Source organism: Pantherophis guttatus, chromosome 8 (assembly GCF_059756535.1).
Source record: "Pantherophis guttatus breed Tessera chromosome 8, ASM5975653v1, whole genome shotgun sequence".
Classification (NCBI taxonomy): domain Eukaryota; kingdom Metazoa; phylum Chordata; class Lepidosauria; order Squamata; family Colubridae; genus Pantherophis; species Pantherophis guttatus.
The window spans coordinates 25388394-25412611 of record NC_142070.1 but is presented as its reverse complement, the minus strand read 5'-3'; the positions used below and the strand labels follow the sequence as shown (position 1 = coordinate 25412611).

Sequence of the window (24218 nt, the reverse complement as noted above, 5' to 3'; positions counted from 1 at the left end):
GTAAGCTCTTGCTCTTCACACTGTTCCTGGAAGGCCCCCAGATTTCTCCTGAGACTCACCTGTGCAAGTGAAAGAATTGCTGCATTGTTCTTCAGTTGTGTCCAATTCTCTGAGAAGTCCTTTCAGTTTTTTGGGCAATGTTTTCAGAAGTGGCTTGTCATTGCCTCCTCCCTAGGGGCAGAGAGAAAGAGTATGTCACCCAGCTGGCTTTGTGCTCCTGGCAGGACTAGAACTCAAGGTCTGCTAGTTTCTAGGCTGATGCCTTAGTACAGAGATGGCTAACCTTTTCCGGACCGAGTGTCCAAAGCACACGCAAAACCTCAAAATGCAATACGTGCAGGGCACCTTGCAGCCTCCACATGCACCCTGCCCCTCCGCGCATGCGCCCTGCATGTGCCCCACTCCTGCATGCGCCCCGTCCCCTGCATGTGCCCCCCCCCCGTATGCACAGCAGAGACCCGAAGACCAGCTGGCCGGTGGGAGCACGCATGCATGCACGGCAGAGCTTAGTGGGGTGACAGCTCACGTGCCCATAGAGAGGGGTCTGCATGCTACTACTGGCAAGCGTGCCATCGGTTCACCACCACTGCCTTAGTACTATTGGCTCTCTTCGGCTTAGAAAGGTGGAATTCTTTTCTTTTTAACTGTCATTAAATTGACATATATATTTAATTAATTCAATTTATATGCCGCCCCTCTCCGAAGACTCAGGGCGGCTCTGAATATTAAACAGCCTATGTCACTTCTCAGCAAAGGAAGAGTTATCTACTGGTTAATAGTCTTTTGGAATAGAATTAGAAGTGAATTTTAAATAAATGAAAGAAAGACATAAGGGCTCGTGTTGACTATCATATGTTTCTTTATTAAAACTGTAAAATCTACACCACTGCGTTGTAAATCTACAATCCTACTGGTTTAACAATTAGGAGTTTCTCTTTGTCCAGCCAATTCAATAGCTTATAGTACAATAATATAGTTTACAAGGCATACTTATTACTATAGCTGAATTATGGTGTGAAGTGTTTGTGCTTATGTTCCTAGAGATGGGAAGGGTTCTACAGTAAATCTGATCTAGTCACCTGGCATTTGGACTGAATTACTAATATGAGTAAAAAAAGGAAGCCAATACAGAGTTCCACCAGCCAGCAATTGTCTTCAGTATCTTCCTACTTTTCAGTTGGTTATAATCTCTGAGTAGGCGACCAAGGAACAGAAAGGGATGATACGCAGTGTCTTCATATGGCAAATAGAGAATTTGGACACAATGCAGTAGACTCACCTTTTGTTGCTGTAATAAGGGGTTGGGATGGGGAATTTTTAAATGGGGGATTTTTTGTTGTGAATTTTTAACGTTACATGCAACACAGAGTCACTGTATGTGAGCTCGGCAGCTATGCATATTTGCTTAATAAACAAATAACTGAACAGAAGAATTCTTCCAATCTAGCAATTGTAATCCTAATCTCCAAGCACTATGCATTTCAAAGTTATTTGGGTGGTAAATAATTTATTAAATGGTTTAATCATATAAATATTTGCCTGCTCTATATTTTAAGTACAAGTTTGATTAATCTGACTAGGGCTGCAGTGATGCTTACAGACTCCCCAAAGGTAGATGTAAATATGGACGTATAATTCAAAATTATGATATAAGGCATGTTGTAATCCTTAACATTCAGTGCCAGCCTGAAATACATTTATAATTTGGCAAGACTTTCTCCATAGGGCAACCAAGATGAGCATTTGATAGGACTTCCAAACAATTCAAAAACCATCTTTTTTACCAATCCTATTGTTTATTTTATTTATTTATTTATTTAATAAAATTTATATGCCGCCCTATCTCCAAGGACTCAGGGCGGCTCACAACAATAAAACAACCAGTTAAAATTATAAAATACATAATGTACATATATAATTTATATTAAAAGCCCCAAAATCTAAAAACCCTCTCAGTCCAGGCTGGGTGATGTGAACAACCATGTTTTTAATTCGCGGTGGAAGGTGCAAAGGTCAGGAGCCAACCAGAACCCCAGGGGGAGTTGATTCCAAAGGGTGGCGCGCCCACAGAGAAAGCTCTACCCCTGGGGGTCGCCAGCCGACACTGTCTAGCTGACGGCACCCAAAGAAGGCCCTCCCTATGAGAACGCACTGGGCGATGGGCAGCTGTTGCTGGCAGCAGATGGTCCGCCAAATATCCTGGGCCTAAGCCATGTAAGGCTTTATAGGTCATCACCAGCACCTTGAATCTCACTCGGAGGGCAACCGGCAACCAATGCAAGTTGCGCAGGAGAGGTGTAACATGGGAGTATCAGGACTCTCCCATCACAACCCGCACAGCCGCATTCTGTACCAGTTGAAGCCTCCAAGTGGTCCTCAAGGGCAGCCCCATGTAGAGAGCATTACAGTAATCAACGTGGGAGGTAACTAGTGCATGAGTAACTGTGCGTAGGGCATCTCGGTCCAAATAGGGGCGCAACTGGCAGACCAGATGAATCTGGACATATGCCCGCCTGGTCACGGTTGTTATATGATCTTCTAAGCTCAACCGTGAATCCAGGAGGACACCCAAGTTGTGCGCCCTGTCTACAGGGGGCAAAATTTCACCCCCTATAGCCAGCGATGGAATCTCTCCTTCGAACCGAGATGCCGGTATCCACAGCCACTCAGTCTTGACAGGGTTGAGCTGAAGTCTGTTCCTCCCCATCTAGATCCGTACCACTTCCAGGCACCAGGACATCATGTCGAGGGCATCACTGGGCTGGTTCAGGGTGGATATAAAAAGCTGGGTATCATCAGTGTACGGATGATACCCCACCCCGAAACCACGGATGATCTCCCCCAGCGGTTTCATATAAATGTTGAACAGAAGGGGTGAGAGAACCGACCCCTGAGGCACCCCACAATTGAGGGGCCTCATGGTCGATCTCTGCCCTCCTGCCTACAACAATTTTTTTTGTTGTAAAAATCCAGATGTAGTCTAAGAAAATTTCTAAATTATGCATGTTTCATCTTTGAATATTTAAGTGGAGCGGCAAGCAAGCATTGAAAATGTTACACCAAGGGCTTTCAAAAATATGGAATTATATTATATATTAATTATATAGCAAAATTATACAATTTATTGACAAATTGTTATACAATTTACAGCAATGCTGAGTAACTATAAACATTATTGCTTTTGCCTCAATGTTGTTTTTTTACAAACCAGTGCAAATTACATTTGATGCTTGGGAGCACTAAATAAAAAAATAATACATTTTAGGTAAAAATTGTCCACACAAAACTATGTAAGAAAAAATGGTATACATATAGACATAAAATAAAAAATGCATACATGGGAAAAAGTTGTGTACAAAAACATACATTGTCTGATTAAGACACGGGGGAGCTCTAGAACTTTAGAAATTGTTTTGTTACCTTTTCTATAATGATTTGCATGGATTCATTTTTAAGAGAAGTCTGATGTAAAGAAAGTCAATCAAATATATTCAGCGTGAATAAATTCAACTGAACTTCTTTAATATTTGCAGACTGAAGCAGAATTTAGAGACCACATTACAACCTAAAGGTCAGTTTCTTTCAGGAAGGCATCTTATGAAAGTAAGCTTATCATAGCTAATGTCATTGCTAAACTAAAACCGCTGGAGTTCCATTTCATGAAAACAATGTGAGTTCGTGACAATGTTCTTTGAATACAAGGCCATGTTGTTAAATACCTTTTTATTTAATTGTGTTTCTGGTTTTCTATGCATGGTAGATGAGATGGAAGAAACTCATAATTAACAAAATCATAATAAGGAATGAGAAGAATTTAATTCCCTTCTCTCTGGCTATGACTAAAGACGATTTTCCTTTAAAGCTACTTCCAGCTTCAGAAAAATATTCAGAAAAATGACAAGCTATTCATAAATGCAGTCCCGTCTTACATGATATTTATCAATAGCTTTAGGAGAGAAATGGTCCAACTGGAATAGCTCTTTGCCCATCTCTATACATGTTAATTCTAAACGAAAAACCCATTCTTGAAAATTAATATTACCGCAGTTGGAGAAAAGAAACCGAACAGGAATAGGATATGTCTCTATATGCTTTCAATCAAAGAAAACATATTGGAGTGAGATAAACACACACAATACATACAGATACACACTTAATTTAAACAAATGATCTCCCCTTCCTTTGTAGTCATTTGGATTGCTCTCCCTGGCCCTGCCTTACCATGACAAAGCTAACTGCAGAAGTTTTTAAACAACAGAGATCTATTTCTTTATGTACGTAACTGGATCTTATTTAGCTCTAAGGTTTCACATACCCAGACTGTGTATTATATGGCTTGCATGTAAGTGCACAACATTCCTACATTCCTTTAACGGATTGTGGTCTGAACATTAGCTTAATGTATATTGTGTCAAGTTAAAATTTTTAACAAGAAAATTCCTTGTTAAAATTTTTAACTCGACACAATATACATTAGTTGTCTTTACATAGATGCAGAAAATGAATATCAGTAGGCTATTAGATCTGGGTTGCAAAAATGCATAGCCTCTAAGTCAACAGTAGGTGGTGGGAAAGAATTGAAGAAAACTCAACTTTTTGTTGCCATCTAATGGTCTTCTGGAAGGTTGGGGCCAAAGCACTGCAGCTTTAAAGCTAGATCTAGCAAGAACTAAGCAACTATGAAGATGCACTTATTTTCAAAGGATCTTAAAATGATTTGCGGTCAGATCAACAACCACAAAAATTGGATAGTAATGGGTAGTATTATAATGCAGCTTTTGCTCCAGACAGGATAGAGAATATTGCACAAGGTAGTTTATTTTGTTTTTTTCTAGGGCGTTTTCCCCCTGTTAAAGTATTGAAACATCTAGTCAATATTATACAAGGGCTCAGTATTGGTCTTACATCTGCTCATATGTAGCTACAGACAGACAGACAGACAAACAGACAGACAGGCATCTTATGTACTTTATATTATAACTCTAGAGAAACTGATAGGAGCAGCTTGAGAAAATTAGAACACATGTCCAAAATGCCCATATTCAGTTTGTTTCTATTTAAATGCAGTAGCAGACAATAGTTTCAATATTTTAATTGCTCTTTGTCCTCAGTGATCTACTCCTAGCACATAGTAAGTATCACCAGGTTATCAAATAGAGTAGTGTGTGTAATAAGACACTAAGAATAAATCATCATAAAAATATAACTAAGATACCAAAACACAATCTGATTAATGTAACCCAACTTAACAATATGCACACATTGAAAAGGAAAAATAGTTTAATCAAATGCCATGAGGATTGTATTATTATATCTATGAAACCATTCTAAATAGAAATTCCATTGACATTAATTGTTGCATAATGCAATTCTTCTATAACCACACTGAACATTTCATAGTACAAACTGATCGAAAGGAATCAAGAAGCAAATACGTAACCAGAGCAGCATATTCCATTCTGCATAATTCCAGGTTCTATATAAATAATTGATTTCATTAATTTCATTAGTTGCTATTTAAAACTTCTGGACCATATTTAAAATATGAAAATCTTTACTTAAGGATATTTTTGGTCCCTGCATGTTAAGCTGAGAAGAAAAGGAAAGGAAAAAGGAAAAAGGAAAAGAAAAGAAAAGAGAAAAGAGAAACTTTCAAACACAATATGTCTCATTTTCTATCAGCAGACTTGCCAGATTGGTTGACAGCTGTCAATCAATGTGCCTCACAGCTATCCTACCGTGTCAACCATCAGCTAAACCACACTTTCCCAGGAATGTCTTAGAATGGCATCTTGGTTCTGTTTTCAGATAAACAGATCCAATTTCTCAACAAGCAGACTGCTACAGTCCTTTTGATAACAATGTAATAATTCAAAACAAATGATTCCAGGCTTTGATGATAGCACTTTTATGGGTAATGGAGAAATCCTCCCACCAACATCTGTTTGATTTTATCTACTTGAACTTTATCCTCCAGTTGAAGATTTATAAGCTGAAATCATCCCAGCCTATTAAAGTCAGACTAAAGTTAAAGCACCAGCACAGAGAAGGAAAGTGCATTTCACAGTCATCTACATTTGGAAATCCTGTTAGAGGCAAAGATAGCAGAACTTTTGTGCCTTGTATTCAGTGGAAACCCTGCATTCTGCACAAACTGAAGCAAGACAAGAAGATAAAAAAAAATCCAAGTTATTTAGTCTTGTTTAGAAAGGCACTGCAAAAAAAAAGGCAGATGTTGTTTATATTGAGAGTCTGTTTTCTTAGCAAAAGCCACAATGGGTGATGAAAATTTACTCCAGATTTGTATTTTTGCCTTGCTTTTCTCTTAAAATTTTCTCACATGCTGCAAATAAAAACCCCAAAAATATGTTTATTACAATCGCTTGGTACTTATTAGCAGATCACACAGATTTTTTTTGTGTAATGGAAACTTATGCTGCAAGCACAGAGTGACAAAATGTCCACATTCTTGAAAATTATTTTCCTGATTCATGCATAAATCTCTTATAAAAACCTATATGACTATCCCCTGCTCCCCCCCCATCCCACAATATCATAAGAGGGAAACAACATCTCCCTTGAGGACTTCTGCACAGTTTTAGAAATATTATTAGAAATATTTATTGATAGAACAAAGAATCACCTTTTAATCTTTTTAATCATGCAGGAAGGGCTTACAAAATAAAATCTAAGCCTCTATTCCATTGTATTTTCTATTTGCATTTTTCTCCCTACAAAAACCTGTGGCTTTTCCTATCTTTTGGAATTTTTAAACCTTTGAAATGTTTAAATACTATTTTATGTCTTTTCCAAACTACCAATTTAAGCCTCACCTCTCTCTCTCCCTCTCTCTCTCTCTCCCTCCCTCTCTCTTTTTCTCTCTCCACCCCCCCCATGCTCACTCTATATGTGACTGTCAGCCTTTTCTTTGTATGAAATAACTCAAGCTACTTTACACATGCTAAAGTTATTTTACTACTGTAGGAAGAGATGACCCTGGAGATTAGGGGATGCCCTTATCACTGCTAATGTATACAGTGCAACTGAAAATCATGCAAGCACTATGCAGAGAAAATAGCTTGAAAGGAAATTTCTTTTCTGTCTGGCACAGCAAACACACACATAATAAAAAAGCATTTAAACCCACAGACTTAAGAAATATTAAACTGTAAATACCAATAGGGACCAAGGAACAAATATATGTACATTGTAGCATTGTGTTCTTGTGTGTGCGCTTGTGTGTATGAGACAGGAGAGACAGAGAAAGAAAGAAATGTATACTGTATATGATAAAATATAAATGCAAAGATATCTAGTTCAATAGTATTTAATAAGAAAAAACAGCAAAGTTGGATAAAAGATAGTGAATGTAAATCTTTAGTATTAACCATGGTGAGTTGCTACTGCTTCACCCCAGATTGGGCAAACTGATAGTGACGGTGGCGGGAGGCTCCATCCACCCGCCCGGATGCTTCTGCGCAGAAGCATTGCGCGTGTGTGAGAGCGCGTATGCACCCACGACCAAACTGGTAGCGGCAGGTTTTGAAACCTGCCCCTGGTGTTAACACACAAGACACAGCTTTTTTAAAAAAAAATTAAAAGAAAGAGCCAGTCTTTTATAGTGTTAAGATGTTGGTCTAACAACCAGGAGGATGTGAATTCTAGTCCTGCCTTAAGCATGAAAGTAATCTGGGGGACTTTAGGCAAATCATTCTTTCTGTCAGCCCAACTCTTCTCACATGCTTGCTGTTGTGGGGAAAATAGGAAGGATTATTGTTAGGTTCCTATCTTTAGTTATATAAAAAAAAGTGTGATTAAAAAATATATAAAAAGAGAGACAGAGAGACAGAGAGAGAGGCGAATGCCCCATCATCTTTGTAAACTTCTACACCAGTGGTGGGTCTATAGAACCGGTAGTAAAACCAGGGAGAAGCTCCACCCACCAACCCCGCTGTCATCAGAAAGCTTTTGCGCATTAAGGACAGAGCACACGCAGCCTCGTTGTGAACCGGTAGTAAAGGTAAGTAGAACCCACCCCTGTTCTACACATGAGCCTGTAAACTGGCTGTTTGCTGTTCCCTGTTTTTTTATTTTTTTAAAAGCCCCCTTTGATCAAAATAAAATTAATCCCCAAAGGGAAAGAATGAATACCAGCAGTGGGACACCGAATTGAGATTCATGTTCAGAAGTACCTTTTCAGATTATGGAAGATGCAGCTCAATGGCAAAGCACATGCTTTCATGCAGAAAGTTCCAGATCTGCTTTGCTCCAAATTATCAATAATAAAAGTCAGTTTTCCATTCAACCCATAAAACTCCAGAGTATAGAATTGCCCCTTTGTACACAGATCAATATGCCTAGGTCATCCATTAGAGACATCAATACAGGTGAAGAAATGTGTTCCCTGAATAATTTGTGTTAGGAGGTTCACACTTCTCTAAAAGCTATCTTAAAAAGCCTTCTTGTACCATTCAGACAAAAACCTTAGCATACATTCCTCCTTTTGGGTCACCTGAAGCAAATCCTATTAGTCTTCTACTTAACTGGGCCAGAATGAGTACTATAGATTACTTTCCAAAAATAATCAAATTCCACAAACATCTCCATTCAGTACTAACATAATCTTACTGAAATCTCACTTTCAATGTTTAGTTTTATCAAAGTAAAGATCTAAGAACCTAAAAATACCCATATGAAAAAATAACTGAAATTAACATAGATGGATCTTTTCAAAGAAATGTGTCAGTTTTTTTGTTTACTAAAAACCTGTGGTATACAGGAATTTGAAAACACCCTCAAAATCACAGGAACAGAACTGCTGTTTTGGAATAATTACTGTTGCAATCATGCTTCCTCACGCACAGAGGATTTGCTTTAAATCTGTTATGACAGAGAGGCCTAATACTGTATTGAAATGAAATACATGCCTAAGCAAAAAACCCTGAAAATGTACATACCTTTGGAGTACTATTTGTGCCATTCACTGTATCATTATAATGAAACTGTTTCTGTGAAAGAAAGAAAAAACACATTTTTAAGTAGAAAAAAAATCAGACTACAATTAAGATACAAAATCATTAGAATTACTTATCAGTGAAGGTCGGAACAATAAGGAGAAATGTACATGATAATATACATGCATATGTTTGTACCCATAATATATAAATTGAAGGCAAAAATAATTTCCTGGAGGAAATTCTTGATTGAAATCACATTCTTCCCTTTCATCATTGTCTTAATTCAATCATCTTTAAAAAAAAAAATGACCTTCTACCTCAAGGTTAAATTATCATGGTATAGGATCTTTATTCTACCCAGGCACTACATGGGTGGGAACCAGGATTTTTTTATGGGGTGGCAGAAGAGGCAATTGCCTCAGGGACCACTTAGAAGGGGATCCAAAAGAGAAGAGGAAATAATGTTTTCTTAATATGAAAATGATCAGATGGAACACTGCTTTTCATTTAAAGAAATGAAATAAATTGGTTTAAATATAATCCTAAGAGTTATTTCAATATCCAAGGGTTTCTGTGCATTTTCGTTCAGTGGTCTATTGATTGCATGGTGAAAAAAACCGTAAGAAAAATATAGTGGCGCAGAATAAAGTTAGTTGAAAAATGGGGTTTAATCTTTATACTGTAGTCCAGTGTCTATCTCCTCAGAAATTAGGTATTTGAATTCAATTGAGTATAAGGATGTTTGTTTATTATTTATTTATTTTATTTATTTATTTGATTTGATTTATATGCCGCCCTTCTCCGGAGACTCAGGGCAGCTTACAATGCGTTAAGCAATAGCCTTCATACTTTTGCATATTTATACAAAGTCAGCTTATTGCCCCCACAATCCGGGTCCTCATTTTAGCTACCTTAGAAAGGATGGAAAGTTGAGTCAACCTTGAGCCTGGTGAGATTTGAACTTGCAGTAATTGCAGGCAGCTGATGTTAATAACAGTGCTTTAGTCTGCTGCGCCACCAGGGCTCCTTTGTTTGTTTGTTTGTTTGTTTGTTTGTTTGTTTGTTTGTTTGTTCGTTCCATCCATCCATCCATCCATCCATCCATCCATATTGCTGCTCGTCTTGCAATCATAACTTTGGCTGGCAAACACATGATTAAAACTCAACAGGACAAAAAAATAATAAAAAGTAAACACAATGACACTGAAGGATAATCAAGCTCCAACCACATAAGCATAGTCATGTCAGAAAATCCATATACGCTCAACGAAGCTCATCTCAGGAAGAACATCTAGATCTTCAATTACAAAATGACAGTAAGGTCAAAATAATCTTATGGGATATGATGTTCCAAAGGACAGGTGCTGCAATAGTAGAAGCCCCACAGATGACACTTTTTAATAGAAGGAACCTAGAGCATGTCCACCTTGTCAGATCTGAAAAGCCAGGCATAAACAATTGGACAGAAGTGCTCCTGCCATGAAGAGCTGAGGCAACCAGCCTCTTGAATTGCATTCAAAAGCCTACTGGGAACCAGTGCAACTCATGGAACAATGGTATAGCACAGGGGTGGGTTCTAAATTTTTTTACTACCGGTTCTGTGGGCGTGGCTTATTTTGTGGGTGTGGCTTGGAGGTCATGTGACTAGGTGGGCATGGCTAGCTGGTCAGAGTCATTTCTGGAAGGTCCTCGCACTTACGACCAGTCCTCGCACTTACAACCCGACTCATTTGTTTGCTTTTAACACTGATCAGCTGTAGGACGGCCCTTTGAAGCCCCGCGGCAAGAGTTTAAACAGTTTTTTTCCCTCTAGTCATCAGCTGGGACTCAGGAGGCAGCAACAGATTGGGGGTGGGACCAAATAAAAGGTAAGAATAACGTGGGTGGGGGGTGGGGAGGGAGGGCAGGGGGGAGAACCGGTTCGGTGACATCATATCGTCCCCACTACCAGCTCTGCCGAACCGGACCAAACCGGGAGGAACCTACCACTGGTATAGCATGGGTACACTACAGCTTTACAGGTAGTCTTCGACTTATAACAGTTCATTTAGTGACCATTCAAAGTTACAACAGCACTGAAAAAAGTGATTTATGACCATTTTTCACACTTACAACTGTTGCAGCATCCCCATGGTCACGTGTTTTACATTTGGATGCTTGACATTTGAGTCACATTTAGGATGGTTGCAATATCTTGGATTTATGTGATCCCCGTTTGCGACCTTCTGACAAGCAAAGTCAATGCGGAAACCAGATTCACTTAACAACCATGTTACTAATTTAAGAACTGCAGTGATTCACTTAACAAATGTGGTGAGAAAAAGTTGTAAAATGGGGCAAAACTCACTTAACAAATTTCTCACTTAGCAACATAATTTTTGGGCTCAATTGTGGTCGTAAACTGAGGACTGGCTTTACTGCCTGCAATAGCACAGTTGGAAAAAGATGAAACTTGTGAATGGTCTTCAAAAGCAGTCCCACTGCAGTAATCTATTTGAGGAGGGGTCAAGGCATGAGTGTGACTAAAGCTTCCCAATCCTTCCTAATCCCAAAATGTAGTTAGTAAAGAGATATCTGTGCAAAAACTTGTCTGTCATTTGTTCCTGGAAATTATGGACCAGTTCTGTCTGGGGCAATATTATTTCACTGACTAGAAGTAAAATGAAAAATCTCCAAATTCTGACCCAATGTCACCCAGATGACTTCCTTTCCCAGGTGAGACTAGAACTCACTGACTCCTGATTTCTAGTATGGTGCCTTAGCTATTATTGCAAACTGGCTCTCATCTAGCAACTGACAATATTGAGAGAATGGGGCGAAAGCCACCATTAAGCATGAATATATAAAAATAAGGACCTTTCTTTATGAGTGACCTTGGACCAGAGGTGAAATCCAGCAGGTTCTGACAGTTCTGGAGAACCGGTAGCGGAAATTTTGAATACTTCAGAAAACCGGTATCAGAAATTTTGAGTAGTTCGGAGAACCGGCAAATACCACCTCTGGCTGGCCCAGAGTGGGGTGGGAATGGAGATTTTGCAGTATCCTTGCCCCCAGGAGTGCGGAGCAAATGGGGATTTTGCAGTATCCTTGCCCTGGAGTAGGGTGGAATGGAGATTTTGCAGTATCCTTCCCCTGCCACACCCAACAAGCCACGCCCAACAAGCCACACCATGCCCACCAAGCCATGCCCACAGAACCGGTAGTAAAAAAATTTGGATTTCACTACTGCCTTGGACCAATCACTCTCTCTCAGCCCTAGGAAGAAAGCAATTACAAACCATTTCCAAAAATTTTGCCAAGAAAGCTACAGGGAATCAAATTCCCTGTAGTTTAAGGACTTAACATTGAGTCAAAGATACAAACACATATACAAATTATACACACACACACACACACACACACACACACACCAGTGGTGAAATTCAATTTTTTTTTAACTACTGGTTCTGTGGGCATGGCTTGGTGGGCATGGTGTGGCTTGGTGGGCCTGGCAGGGGAAGGATACTGCAAAATCTCCATTCCCACTCCACTCCGCGGGAAGGATATTGCAAAATCTCCATTCCCACCCCACTCTGGGGCCAGCCAGAGATGGTATTTGCTGGTTCTCTGAACTACTCAAAATTTCCACTACCGGTTCTCCAGAACCTGTCAGAACCTGCTGAATTTCACCCCTGACACACACAAACACACACATATATCAGAAACATGTCAAGCAACACACACATATATCATAAACATGTCAAGAAACAAGCAAATACAGATATTTAATTCAGAGGTTCATCACCTCTTACAGTATTGCATCTTATTCTCCGATCTGTTATCTAACAGGAGTTATTATCCTGCAACCAAAACTCTGTTCACAAATATGCACTGTTATTGCAGACTAGCGAAAGTCAAATCCCTTGTGTCTAATTTTAAGTGGGAAAAAAACCACCTCCATTCAGGTTTTTGGCTCCACTCTCAGAGAACGGTATCAGATACTGTGGTTGGGATAACAGTTAGAACCTTGCTAACTACAACAAACAAGATCCACAAGCTTAAAATACACTCCCAAGGACCAAGTGCAGGCAACCTATTGCTATGTGAGGCTCTGGCCTGGAAAGCCTCCAAGGGTATCCTGCTGGGCAATGCCACCATGGCTCAGAGCAGCAGATCAAATGTCTTGCTGATCTGTGCCCTGCGTGCCTTTCATTAGATGAAGCAGGAACAGGCATGCTCTTTTCCTATCAAGTCTGCATTTTCACAGGGACAATGTCTTAAAGCAGGGATAGGCAAATATGGCCTCTTTATGACCTGTGGACTTCAACTCCCAGAATTCCTGAGCCAGCTTGGCTGTCTCAGGAATTCTGGGAGTTGAAGTCCACAGGTTGTAAAAGGGCCACATTTGCCCACCCCTGTCTTAAAGGGTCACTTTACATACCAATGGTGGGTGGAGGTGATTGAAAGCGTAGTGGCCATAACCAAGAAGGGAAGGTTTATAAAACCACTCTGCTTCTGCCAGTTGTTTGTTTGTTGTTTTTCTTATACTCATTATAAAGGTTATCCTTTATCCTTCATCCTTTGTTTTTCGCTCTCCATAGCAAAGATAGGAACTTTGCTAGAGATTTTTAAAAATATAGCAAACAAGTACAAACATAATTAGTTGATTTTAATACTTATTATATGGATAATCTGGTTTTTTTTTTAAAAATTATGGTCTTTCCATTAAAAAAAAAAATTAACAGATTAACAGAGTTGGAAGGGACCTTGTAAGTCTTCTACTCCAACCCCCCGCCAAGCAGGAAACCATTTCTGACAAATGGCAGTTCAGTCTCTTTTTGAAAGCTTCCAGTGATGAAGCTCCCACAATGTTATTTGCCTTGAGTCTCTACAGAATAGAAAGACAAGATATCAATCCAATAAATAATTAAATTAAAAATAAAGACTTAAAATTAAACTGGGGTCCCATTTCCAACTCTAGGATTGTACATGCCTACAAATTATAAGACGAATATTTGCGCCCTATCCTTGTACACCATTATTTTATTATCAATCCACCCAGATCTTGTTCTATGCAACATTTATTCATTCTTTCATAGAATCATAGTGCTGGAAGGGACTTTGGAGTCTAGTCTAACCTGAGGCAGGTTATGCCATCCTTGTCCAATCTTTTCTTAAAAACTTTTATTCCAAGTTTCTATCATTCTAGTTCTATAAATCTTATTTCGATAATAGTAGGATTTTTCACTCTTTGCCTTTATTTCTTATCTTTCATTCTCTTATTCTGATTTCTGGACAATTTTTCTATGCTTTCTCCTCCTTTTATCTGACTCACCCACCCCCACCCCCCGAAATCAGAAGGAGACCTTTACTAGATGTAATGAGAAGGACAGAAGAAGGAATAAAGGGTTTACTCTTGGTTGCTCAACCATTCCATCATTCGGGCATCTTTGGTTTACCACTGACACTTTATTCATTGACCAGTAAATAGACAATTACTCTTTCAGTTCAGGATAGACGTAACACTATTTAAAAGAATCCAGATCTTCCCTTATCTTCTATTATAGTGTTTTTCAAACTTGACAAATTTAAGATGTGTGGCCTTCAATTCCCCAGCAACACTGGCTAGAAATTCTGTAAATTGAAGTCCACACATATTAAAGTTGCCAAGTTTGAAAAACGCTGTAATAGAAAGATAAAAGTTTATATCAGAGAAACTGGATATGGAATGAAAAGCATAGGTAACTTCAACAGCCATCCTGTCACAGGCATGGAGAAGTAGACAACTTTATGAAAACAGAATACACAAAGGTTTCAATTGTGCATTAATAATACATTCCACCACTTTAATTTCATTTTTTTTCGTCAGGTTTTCATTTCAGTTTTTGTTGTGTTCTTCATATACTTAGTAATTAAGCAATATTTTTGTGAAACAGTGTTTGGAAATATTTAAGAGTTTGTTTCTTCTGAAATAACCAGAACACCAAATTAAGTAGAGTGAAGGCCTCGAATGTGCTGTACAAAAATGACTTAATCTGCAAAACTATACCTTTTTTCAATCAGTGGTACAACAGTGGATATTAAAAACAGCAAAACAGTATACTTACGTATGGATGAGTTACAACTGTTACTTCATCACTTGTCCCTAAAATTCTCATCTAAGGCTTAGATGTACTGATGACATCTTTATTATATGGACTCATGGACTCAAACACTCTCACAAATTTCTTTAAAGACTTAAGTAATGTTTACCCTCTAATCATCTTGTACTTTCTGGATGTTATTGGGGAACTATACAATGGTATAAGCATCACTTTACATAGGAAGCAAGCTGACTACTACCCATATTTACACTCTACAAGATCCATCATTAACAACTACGTCCTAGGATATTATGTCAATTCATACTGCTGTCTCACACCCACCCAATTAATGCGTAAAATTACACCAAAATCAAAGTGTTATTATAATCTGTCAGGACCACAGGAATTTATGAGACATCATCTACTGAAAAATAGAGCCAAAAGAGAAGCAAACAGAATACCACTTCTATGTCTATTTTCCTTTATTTATTTAATTTGGGCGGTGCCCAACTTCAGACTGGCTCTGGGTGGCTCACAGCACAATATTTTTGCAGGAGCAAATAATGTCACTTGCAAGAAAACATGCTTCTTCAATTTAGCATAATTTTCTTGTTACACTTCATGTTGGACATTCTGGCTAATTTAAATGGACACAATTTTGAAAACAGAAATAGCATACTTAACCATCAATTCTCTGGCATACTTTAAATCATGATAAATGGTCAGCAATAGGTTAAATTTCCCAACCACACTACAAATGTTTGTTTTTCAGTGCAAAGATGTCTGTCTCCTACCCAATTTATGTTTTGATTAATAGGAATTTTCACTCATTCTCCTTTTATCATATTCCACCCTCATATCAGTGGTGGGTTGCACCCGGTTCGGACAGTTCTATAGAACCGGTAGTAAAACCGGAGGGAGGCTCCACCCACCGAGCCCAACATCATCAGAACGCTTCTGAGCATGCGCAGAAGAGTGAGCGTGCGCTTGCTTCGCTCCCACGCACATGGCCCCGTTGCGAACCAGTAGTAAAGGTAAGTAGAACCCACCCCTGCCTCATATGTTACCCAAATTCTCAAGTTTGTGTCCCATATGCTCTGTATATGCATACTCAGGACTAAATTTTATGCATCTAATAAAATAAACAATATTATACGATAGCCAAGACTCTTATTTGGTTTTCCTTACTGTAAATTATCAATTAACTTCTTAAAGTATAAATTTCAAGTTGTAAGCATTATACAAAGTCAATCAAGAGCCTTGGTACTACAGTGGTTTAAAGCACCCTGTTATTAACACAGCTGCCTGCAATTTACTGCTGGTTCGAATCTCTCCAAGGCTCAAGGTTGACTCAGCCTTCCATCCTTTCTAAGGTAGGTTAAATGAGGACCCAGTTTGTGGGGGCAATAAGCTGACTTTGTATAAATATACAAAAGTATGAAGGCTATTGCTTAACGCACTGTAAGCCGCCCTGAGTCTCCGGAGAAGGGCGGCATATAAATCAAATTAAAAAAAAAAAAAAAAATTAGTGGAACAGATCACTTTTGTTTTGTTTTTCCTGGAATAGATAATGATGGCAAAAGACAACAACACTCATAGAGGAATAGAAACTTTGCTAAGGATCCAGTTTTCCCTCCAGATGTATGCTCAGCAATGAAAAGACATTTCAGAGCATTAAAAAAATACTTTAGTAACCACTAAAAGTGTTCTTCCACTTTCTTCATTTAGTTTTCATATGTTTCTCAAGACATTCACATGCCGATCATTTTCTTATTGGTTGTCTCATAGGAAGGAAAATGTAAGTACTCAGGATCAACACTAGAATTGGATCTTCAAAGATGGCTATAAATATTTACAAGATCTTCTTTCTTTGTTCTTCCACAAAATTAGCTTTATTAGCTTTAATAAGAACAAGCTTGTTGCTTTATTTGAAATATCTGTTGGAAATTGAAGTTTTCTGTATGTGCATTTTTTAGGGCAGGAATTTAATCTGACCAGGAATTTGTAAACCAGGTATTATAACTTATCAATAAGTATCAAAACTTATTTATATGAAATACATTGTAGAGATAGGTAAAGATCATCTACTCGAAGAAGGATAAAACTGTTCTGTATTTGTATTTCTGGGAGAAAGGGCAGGAGGAAATGACTTCAGATTAGAGATCTCTTAAAAACAAAGAGGGCAGAGTAACCTTTTCACCGTCAGTCTACTCTCTACTGCCCCTTGGTGGCCAACAGGTAATGAGATCCTAAAAGGCCAGTGATACTGGGTTCAAATTTTCAAATTTTCAAAAAGAAAAATCAAACTGAAAACCTAACATGAAAATTAAGGTCCACTTGGAATGCAGAATGTTCCACATCACAAACAAGTGGAGTAATGGGACTGGGAAAAATAGTGTTGCAGTATAAGATACTTATACTGACTAGGTGGCTCAGTTGCTAAGACACTGAGCTTGTCTATCAGAAAGGTCGGCAGTTCGGCGGTTTGAATCCCTAGTACAGGTCTCCTGCATGAGCAGGGGGTTTGGGCTAGATGACCTCCAAGGTCCCTTCCAACTCTGTTACTGTTACCTGTTACTTCATTCTTATGCCACCTTCAATTTAATAAAAGCGGAGAAAATATTCAACATATGACAATCAATCATATGATGGCCTATTTACCTGAAAAATTGTTGTCGTTACTTCAATTTCCAAGATATAGAAACTACACAGTAGACACATAGAACAGCTTTATTGACAGAGGGTAGGAAGACTATTTAAAAAAAAAAAAAAGATGACAGCATGACAAAAATAAGAAACAAGATATATCATAGGACACAAGATACAGCATTGCACACTCTTAAAAAATGTCTTCAGCCATGGTAATTTTTTACAACAATCTTGGCAGGTGAAACAGCACTTCTGTTCCATAAAATGTACAGTGTCATTCTTTATTTTCTTTTGCAAATTAAGGCAAACATACTTGTCCCCGGATAATGTTTCAGGATCCAATTTGAGTCAGTCACCGGAACCAAAGGTTTAATTTTCCAAGCTTTCAGACTCGTGCTGGAGCCCATCTTCAGGGAACTCTCTAGAATGTGCGCACTGGACTGTTCTATGCGGAGTATTTATGTGGTGCCTGGTTGCATGTGGCTTTTAGTTGTAACTGGAGTGTTGATGGCTATTAATTTATTTTTTGTTGTTCATAATAGCTTTCACCCATCACATAAGGTGACTTCACTTATTGTATAACTTCAGCACTTTAAAAACGGTACCCATTCAAAATCAGTAAAATATTGATTCTGGCAACTTTCAGTGTGCTTCTGAGACTGTCATATAACTGAAACTCTTCATAGAAAAATAGTGACTTCATCACATACTGCAAAAAGTGATTTTTCTAAAAGGTGCTTCCGTTGTTGTGATTTGTAATTTGTGGGAAAGTCATTGTGTGAATGTAGCCAGGAGATGGCCATTCTTTGTGTTGATCAGACTGTAGACTAAGACTGAATTGTTTGCAGAATGTCTTAATCAACTCTGACCAATTTCAATTTGCTTCAAGAATTCCAAGCATTTCCTAAAATACTTTTTTAAAAATGTGAAAGATTCAAGTTCAATTAGGGAACCTGGTTTAATCTATTTCAGAGCAAGTAAACAGCAGAGCTAACGTGCAATTGTGCTGTTTCAATATGAATTCAAGGAATCCAAGCACCAAATCATGCATCTAAGAAGGGTATGTTTGTGTGGCCATGAATATATACACAGAAATCCTATTGGGTTTTAGTTTTTCCAGACCTGGAATGACATCATTTGAAAGTGCTGTTTGTATTTCTGAACTCAAACAATATCAAGATAAAACAATAAATCAATAAAATTATATTTCCACTGAAACTTGAGAACAAGTGAATTTTTCTGCTTTTCCCTAAATACCTGAAAATTAATTTTTTTGAAATAAAGTTACAATATATTTTGCACATAAAATATAATGTAAACAATTGTATATTTTTATAACTATCACAATTACATTTGATTGATAACAAGATCTCAGAATTTGAGGGGTAGGGATTGTGTTTCGCTTGTGAATGCTACATTAGAGAAACTAAATGGAACCAAGACAATACAGGAAAAGCAAAAAACAAATCTAATGCAATATAAATTACACCATATACCATATAAATAAAGTGACTATGGGAATTTCCTATTAATAATGTCATCTTCATTAAATCGCATGACATTAAATATTATATATCTCAACAGAAATATTTGGATTGCTGCACCTAAGGCTTTATGTGGTTGGATTCCTAGTTTATTTTACAATATGAAAGAAATAATGATAATTTGGATCCAAATTTTATAATTCACTGTAATATTTTTTACAGTGAATTTTTAAAATTGCATGCAAATAAAAGGCCATGTGATTATTTTACCTACATACCAACAAAAAAAGGCACAAAACAAACATGGCTTACAGGAGGAACAACAAACCCATTTATAATCGTCAAATATCTTATTAATAATAAAAGTGCAAGCACTTAAGAAGAATATGGAATTTACAGTGCAAACTTCTAAACAAAAACTACAGATTGAGAAAATGTACTGAAATAGCAGTGCAGAAATGTAGCACGTTATGGCAAATTGTTTGGGAAAGATATTTATATTAGAAGAAATACATATGTGGAAATACATATAGATTTTTTTTCTTGAACTCTTTAAAAGCACTGTTATATTAAATGTCATATAAAACAGAATAGAATGAACTAGAAAATTAGAAACTGAGCAAAACCCAACTTCACATATTTAGCCCTCCATATTGCAATCAACCATGTACATTTGGGGGGAAAAAAACCTTGAGAGAACGACTTTAAGCCCTTTGAGTGAACAATAGATCAGGCTTTTACATCTGTCTCTTTAACTCAAGATGTCACTTTCCTTTATCCACCATATTATATATGCTTCCACTAAACTAAGCTTGGCAAATTTATCATAGCCAATAGTGCTGTTCTGTTTAAAGGCATAACCTTTCACAGAATAGACCACAATTATTGTTAAGCTCTGGAATTTTGACATAAATTTGGCCTTATCCATATAACATCTTCATGTTTCTTTGAGCAGTTCAGAGTAAGTCAGAGAAAGATGGAGAAAGAGCAAGAGACAAAAAAAAACCATTGTAATTTCCTTTTCCTGAAACAAAAGAAAAGCTATCCAGAGAGCTCGTTCAAGTGACTGTCTGCTGGTAACAACTATTAGAATTTAAAAAACAAACATATTTACGCACTGCCTTGCATTTGGCTGCGTGAATAATTTTGTATGGAGCTTTCACACCTATAAGAGAATCAAATTACTTCCAATTACAGTCACAGATGAAGCTGTAGTTGTAAAGAGCAGACGTTCAGGAGTAAATAAAGATGCAACATAGCAAATTATGCTAGCTCAATAACTATCCTCTATAAAAAGACCCTGACTACTCACTCTGCACTTGGTAAAGCATCTAGTACATTGCTTAAGGATTTACAGCTATCAAACATATTAAGCGGCCCTAGCTAGATCTGTATCTGCAAACATCCTGAGAAATCACGTCAGCATAATACATAGAAAAGATATAATAGTCACACATATACACACAAATATTTAACTCTAAGCAACAGACAAGGATTTACAGATGACCAGGAACTTGATTATATTTATTAAACGTAACCTTTCCTTCCAAAATAATGTTTTCATTTCCGTCCTTTCCATTTATTTTTCCAACTATGTTTTTTTTAATGATACAGATTTACATATTTTACTGCATTATTATACATATATACAGAAACATTATTTAGCCTTTTCTGTACCACCATTCATCAGAATATTGCAAAAAACTGCTTCAAAAATCTAATTATTAATAATATTATGAAAATTCTTCCCAGAAAAAATACTATTTAGCAGATGTCTATATAAAAATAAAATGTCTTCTAGAAAATACTAGAAATGTTTTAGCTGTGTGAATACTACATGTCATGGACAGCTGAAATATTACTTCTTCTGAACATTTTCATTAAGATTCTGGAGTTTGGGATTATGTTTTGTAAATAAGTCCATTTCCTAGCCAGAGATTAAGGTAAATTCTGCTAAAGACTAAAAGTTGACTTATAGCATTAAGAAGGATTAATGTTTAGCTGTGCTGAAGTTGAAGCACTAGGTTAGCATGTTTACGCAGTGCTGTAGATCACAATTAATCCAAAATTAGTAGAAAAGATCAACAGCAACTGCTCTTGCATACCAGCTTGTTTTAGTCGTTAAATCAAGGTGTAATTTAGGGGCAATCTGTATATAAAGGTGTTGTATAAGTGCTGTAATATGCTTAAAGTTTAGAAAGCTATTTAAGCATTTAAATGTTGTGTGTCTACACTCTTAATTGAAGAAATAAAAATTAAAATTGTCACATCAGACAATATCTTTTTGTACATTAATTAAAGCTTATAATCAAGAAAAATTAGCTAATAGGTTTAATTTTTCCTTCTATTTATTCTGATGCAGACTACATTTATACTCATAACCATATCCCAATGGTGATTCAAGTAATTGTCTATAGAACTAGGTTTATTTTTCTAAATAAGAACAAAATCTTGGTAAATCTGTTGAGATACCTGAAAATTGTGCAGGGCCCAAGACAGTTCCTTCACAGTACATTGTTCACTGTACATTATTTGAGTGAATTAGATAGCGGCCAGAATTATACCTGATCATATGCTTCATACCAAGTACAATGTATGGGAAGAACAGCTTTAATGTGAAATTAGAGAATTCCATTAATAGAGGAAGCCATTTTTTGTTTTAGTTTATTTCAAGGTCTGATTTTAATTTCCTTTTGGGTTAGGATGTGAGAGTAGTTGCAAAACCTTATTCAGATCCAAGATCAGGACTACAGACAGGGAAATCAGTCCTCTTGTGGGTAGGACATTGACCTTATCGATTTTTTTTTAATGCAGCCTTAGAAATAAATATATTGTAAAGAAAAAAATTGTGTTATTCAGAACACAATTTATTTTTAAAAAGAGCTGTTTGAGGAAAAAGGGGAAATGAAATTTGACATAAATGGTTCAGTGACTAAGTAGAAAAAAATAGAAATGAATAGTGCTATTAGCTAGATAGGCAACTAGAGGAAGATGCTAGTATTAAAATCAATCAGGAATACTTGAGGGGAATATCTAACTCTTTGCCTTTGGCTTCTTGCTTTTGACATTTTGTAGCCTTTCCTTTCTGGGTAGATAAAAGGTTCTCGCACCTGAGTAATATAAGCACAAGGGAAAGTTATCAATTTTTTATGAATTCAAATAAACACAATTCTTGTATAAATATTTTTCCCTCAATCCCCAGTCCTAAAGAATTTTTATTAAAACAGAGACAGTTCAAAGGATTCCTCATAATTCTTGAGTTTAGATAGTGAAGTCCATCTGTAACTTCACTTGGATTTCTACAGCTGGTTTTGAAAAGAAGCACAAGATCCTAGCTCTTGAAGATATACCTTGATCTGCTCCTTTGGAGAGTAGGTTCATTTATTTATGTTTTTACACTGAAAATCTTAGGTCACAAATAGTTGCTTATGAAGAACAGTTTATCTTTCCTAGATAATCTAATACTGTATCTCTTAGGTCATATGACCTCAGACAGACATGATGTGCTTCCTCTTCCCTGCTAACCACAAATTAGCCTACTTGGCTGCCTACATTCCCATCTGGTTGACACCTGTTGTCTCTTTCTATGACAATGCACATTATACAATCTTTCTACCGTGTTAAAAATGTTAGCCTGGTTTCCCCTGACTTGGCTATCTACATTGGACACATGAGGTTTGACAGGTTACTTGAACCTCTAATGAACTATAATTAAAGATGAAGGAATCTGCTCATTTGTCACTTATTCATCCTCCATTTTCACTCACTGGAGCTTCAAAATAAAATCAACACCGAGCACTAAGGTGTTTGCTACTCCTGCAATAAGGCATGAAAGAAAATTGGAAGAGCCAATTAAAGTGCCTATTTGGAACACGAGATATTAGAAGGTCTAGATCATAGCAACAAACTTCTGCACCATGATAATCAGGCAGCAGAAGATGTATGTGTAAATAATAGCTATATTATAAATCAAAATCACTGTGGAATCCTCATTCAGAATAGATTGAATTAATGGAGCTTAACTTCTTTTCCCGAATGAAGAGGGTACACTCTCTCATGAGAAGATTGTCAAGGTCTGCATCAGTGGTGGGTTGCCCCCGGTTCAGACTGGTTTGCAAGAACCAGTAGTAAAACCAGCAGGGGCTCTGCCCACCGCCCCAGATGTTATCATAGGCGATCTGTGCATGCACAGAAGCTTGTCGCATGCACAAGCGAAGCATTGGCGCATTCGCAACCCCGTTGTGAATCAGTAGTAAAGGTAAGTAGAACCCACCCCTGGTCTGCATATACAATTGTAAGGAGTGTTTGTCCTTTCTGTACTAAGGAAAGGACAGGAAAGAGGAAAGGAAAAGCCAAGAGAAAGAGCAGTTGCTGAATACAGAAGCAGTAGCTCTAAGAGCCAGCAGGAGTCTCAAAGCAGAAGGTAAAAATCACTTTCTTTTCCACCAGCTTCTGTCAGCAGCCACTTCTTACATCCAAGACCAGCATACAAATTGTCCAAAAGGGGAAAAAAAAAAAAAAAAGAGGCAGATTAACTAGTTGCTTACCAAAGGTAACAACAGCTCTCTTTCCACCAGCAGGTCAAAGTTAGTATATTTTGTTCACATCTTCTCTACATTTTTATTCTTTTGCATTTCATAGTATAAAATTAGCTCTTGCCTATGAATATTTCTCACAGGTCTACCTTGAACATTTTAATTCTAACTAGGAAATATTGCTTCTGTGGGTGTTTTTTTTTTCCCTAAAAGCATGAGGCTTTTTTAATTTGCCTTCTCAGTATATACATTACAAGATAACAAAATTCTATGTCGGATGCAATGCTTGATTACCTCCATAATCAAAACATACTGAATTAGGACAGTAAACAGGATTAAGAGGCACAATTTCTTCGAATGTGTAAGGATAAGCCACAAACAGCAATATTTTTTTTCTAAAAAAAGAAAACATGAGTATAACCTGCAATTTAAGGTGAAAAAACTTCCACTGTTAGTCACTTGGTGCTTTCTGAGCTTGGTATTTTTTTTAAATACAGGCATTTCATTAGCCAAACTAGGTAATATGATCAG

The 24218-nt window shown here is 37.3% G+C and overlaps 1 protein-coding gene across 1 annotated transcript in view; it reads right to left on the bottom strand.

Annotated features, from left to right (window-relative positions):
• Nucleotides 1-24218, bottom strand: part of LOC117679973 (uncharacterized) — a 294700-nt gene that overhangs the window by 242341 nt on the left and 28141 nt on the right. Inside the window, exons 2-3 of the mRNA XM_087874976.1 lie at nt 8958-9008; nt 60-171 (exon numbers count right to left, since the gene is read on the bottom strand). Coding sequence (XP_087731102.1) covers nt 60-85 — 26 coding nt within the window. The 5' untranslated portion in view covers nt 86-171; nt 8958-9008. The remainder of the gene's footprint in view (nt 1-59; nt 172-8957; nt 9009-24218) is intronic.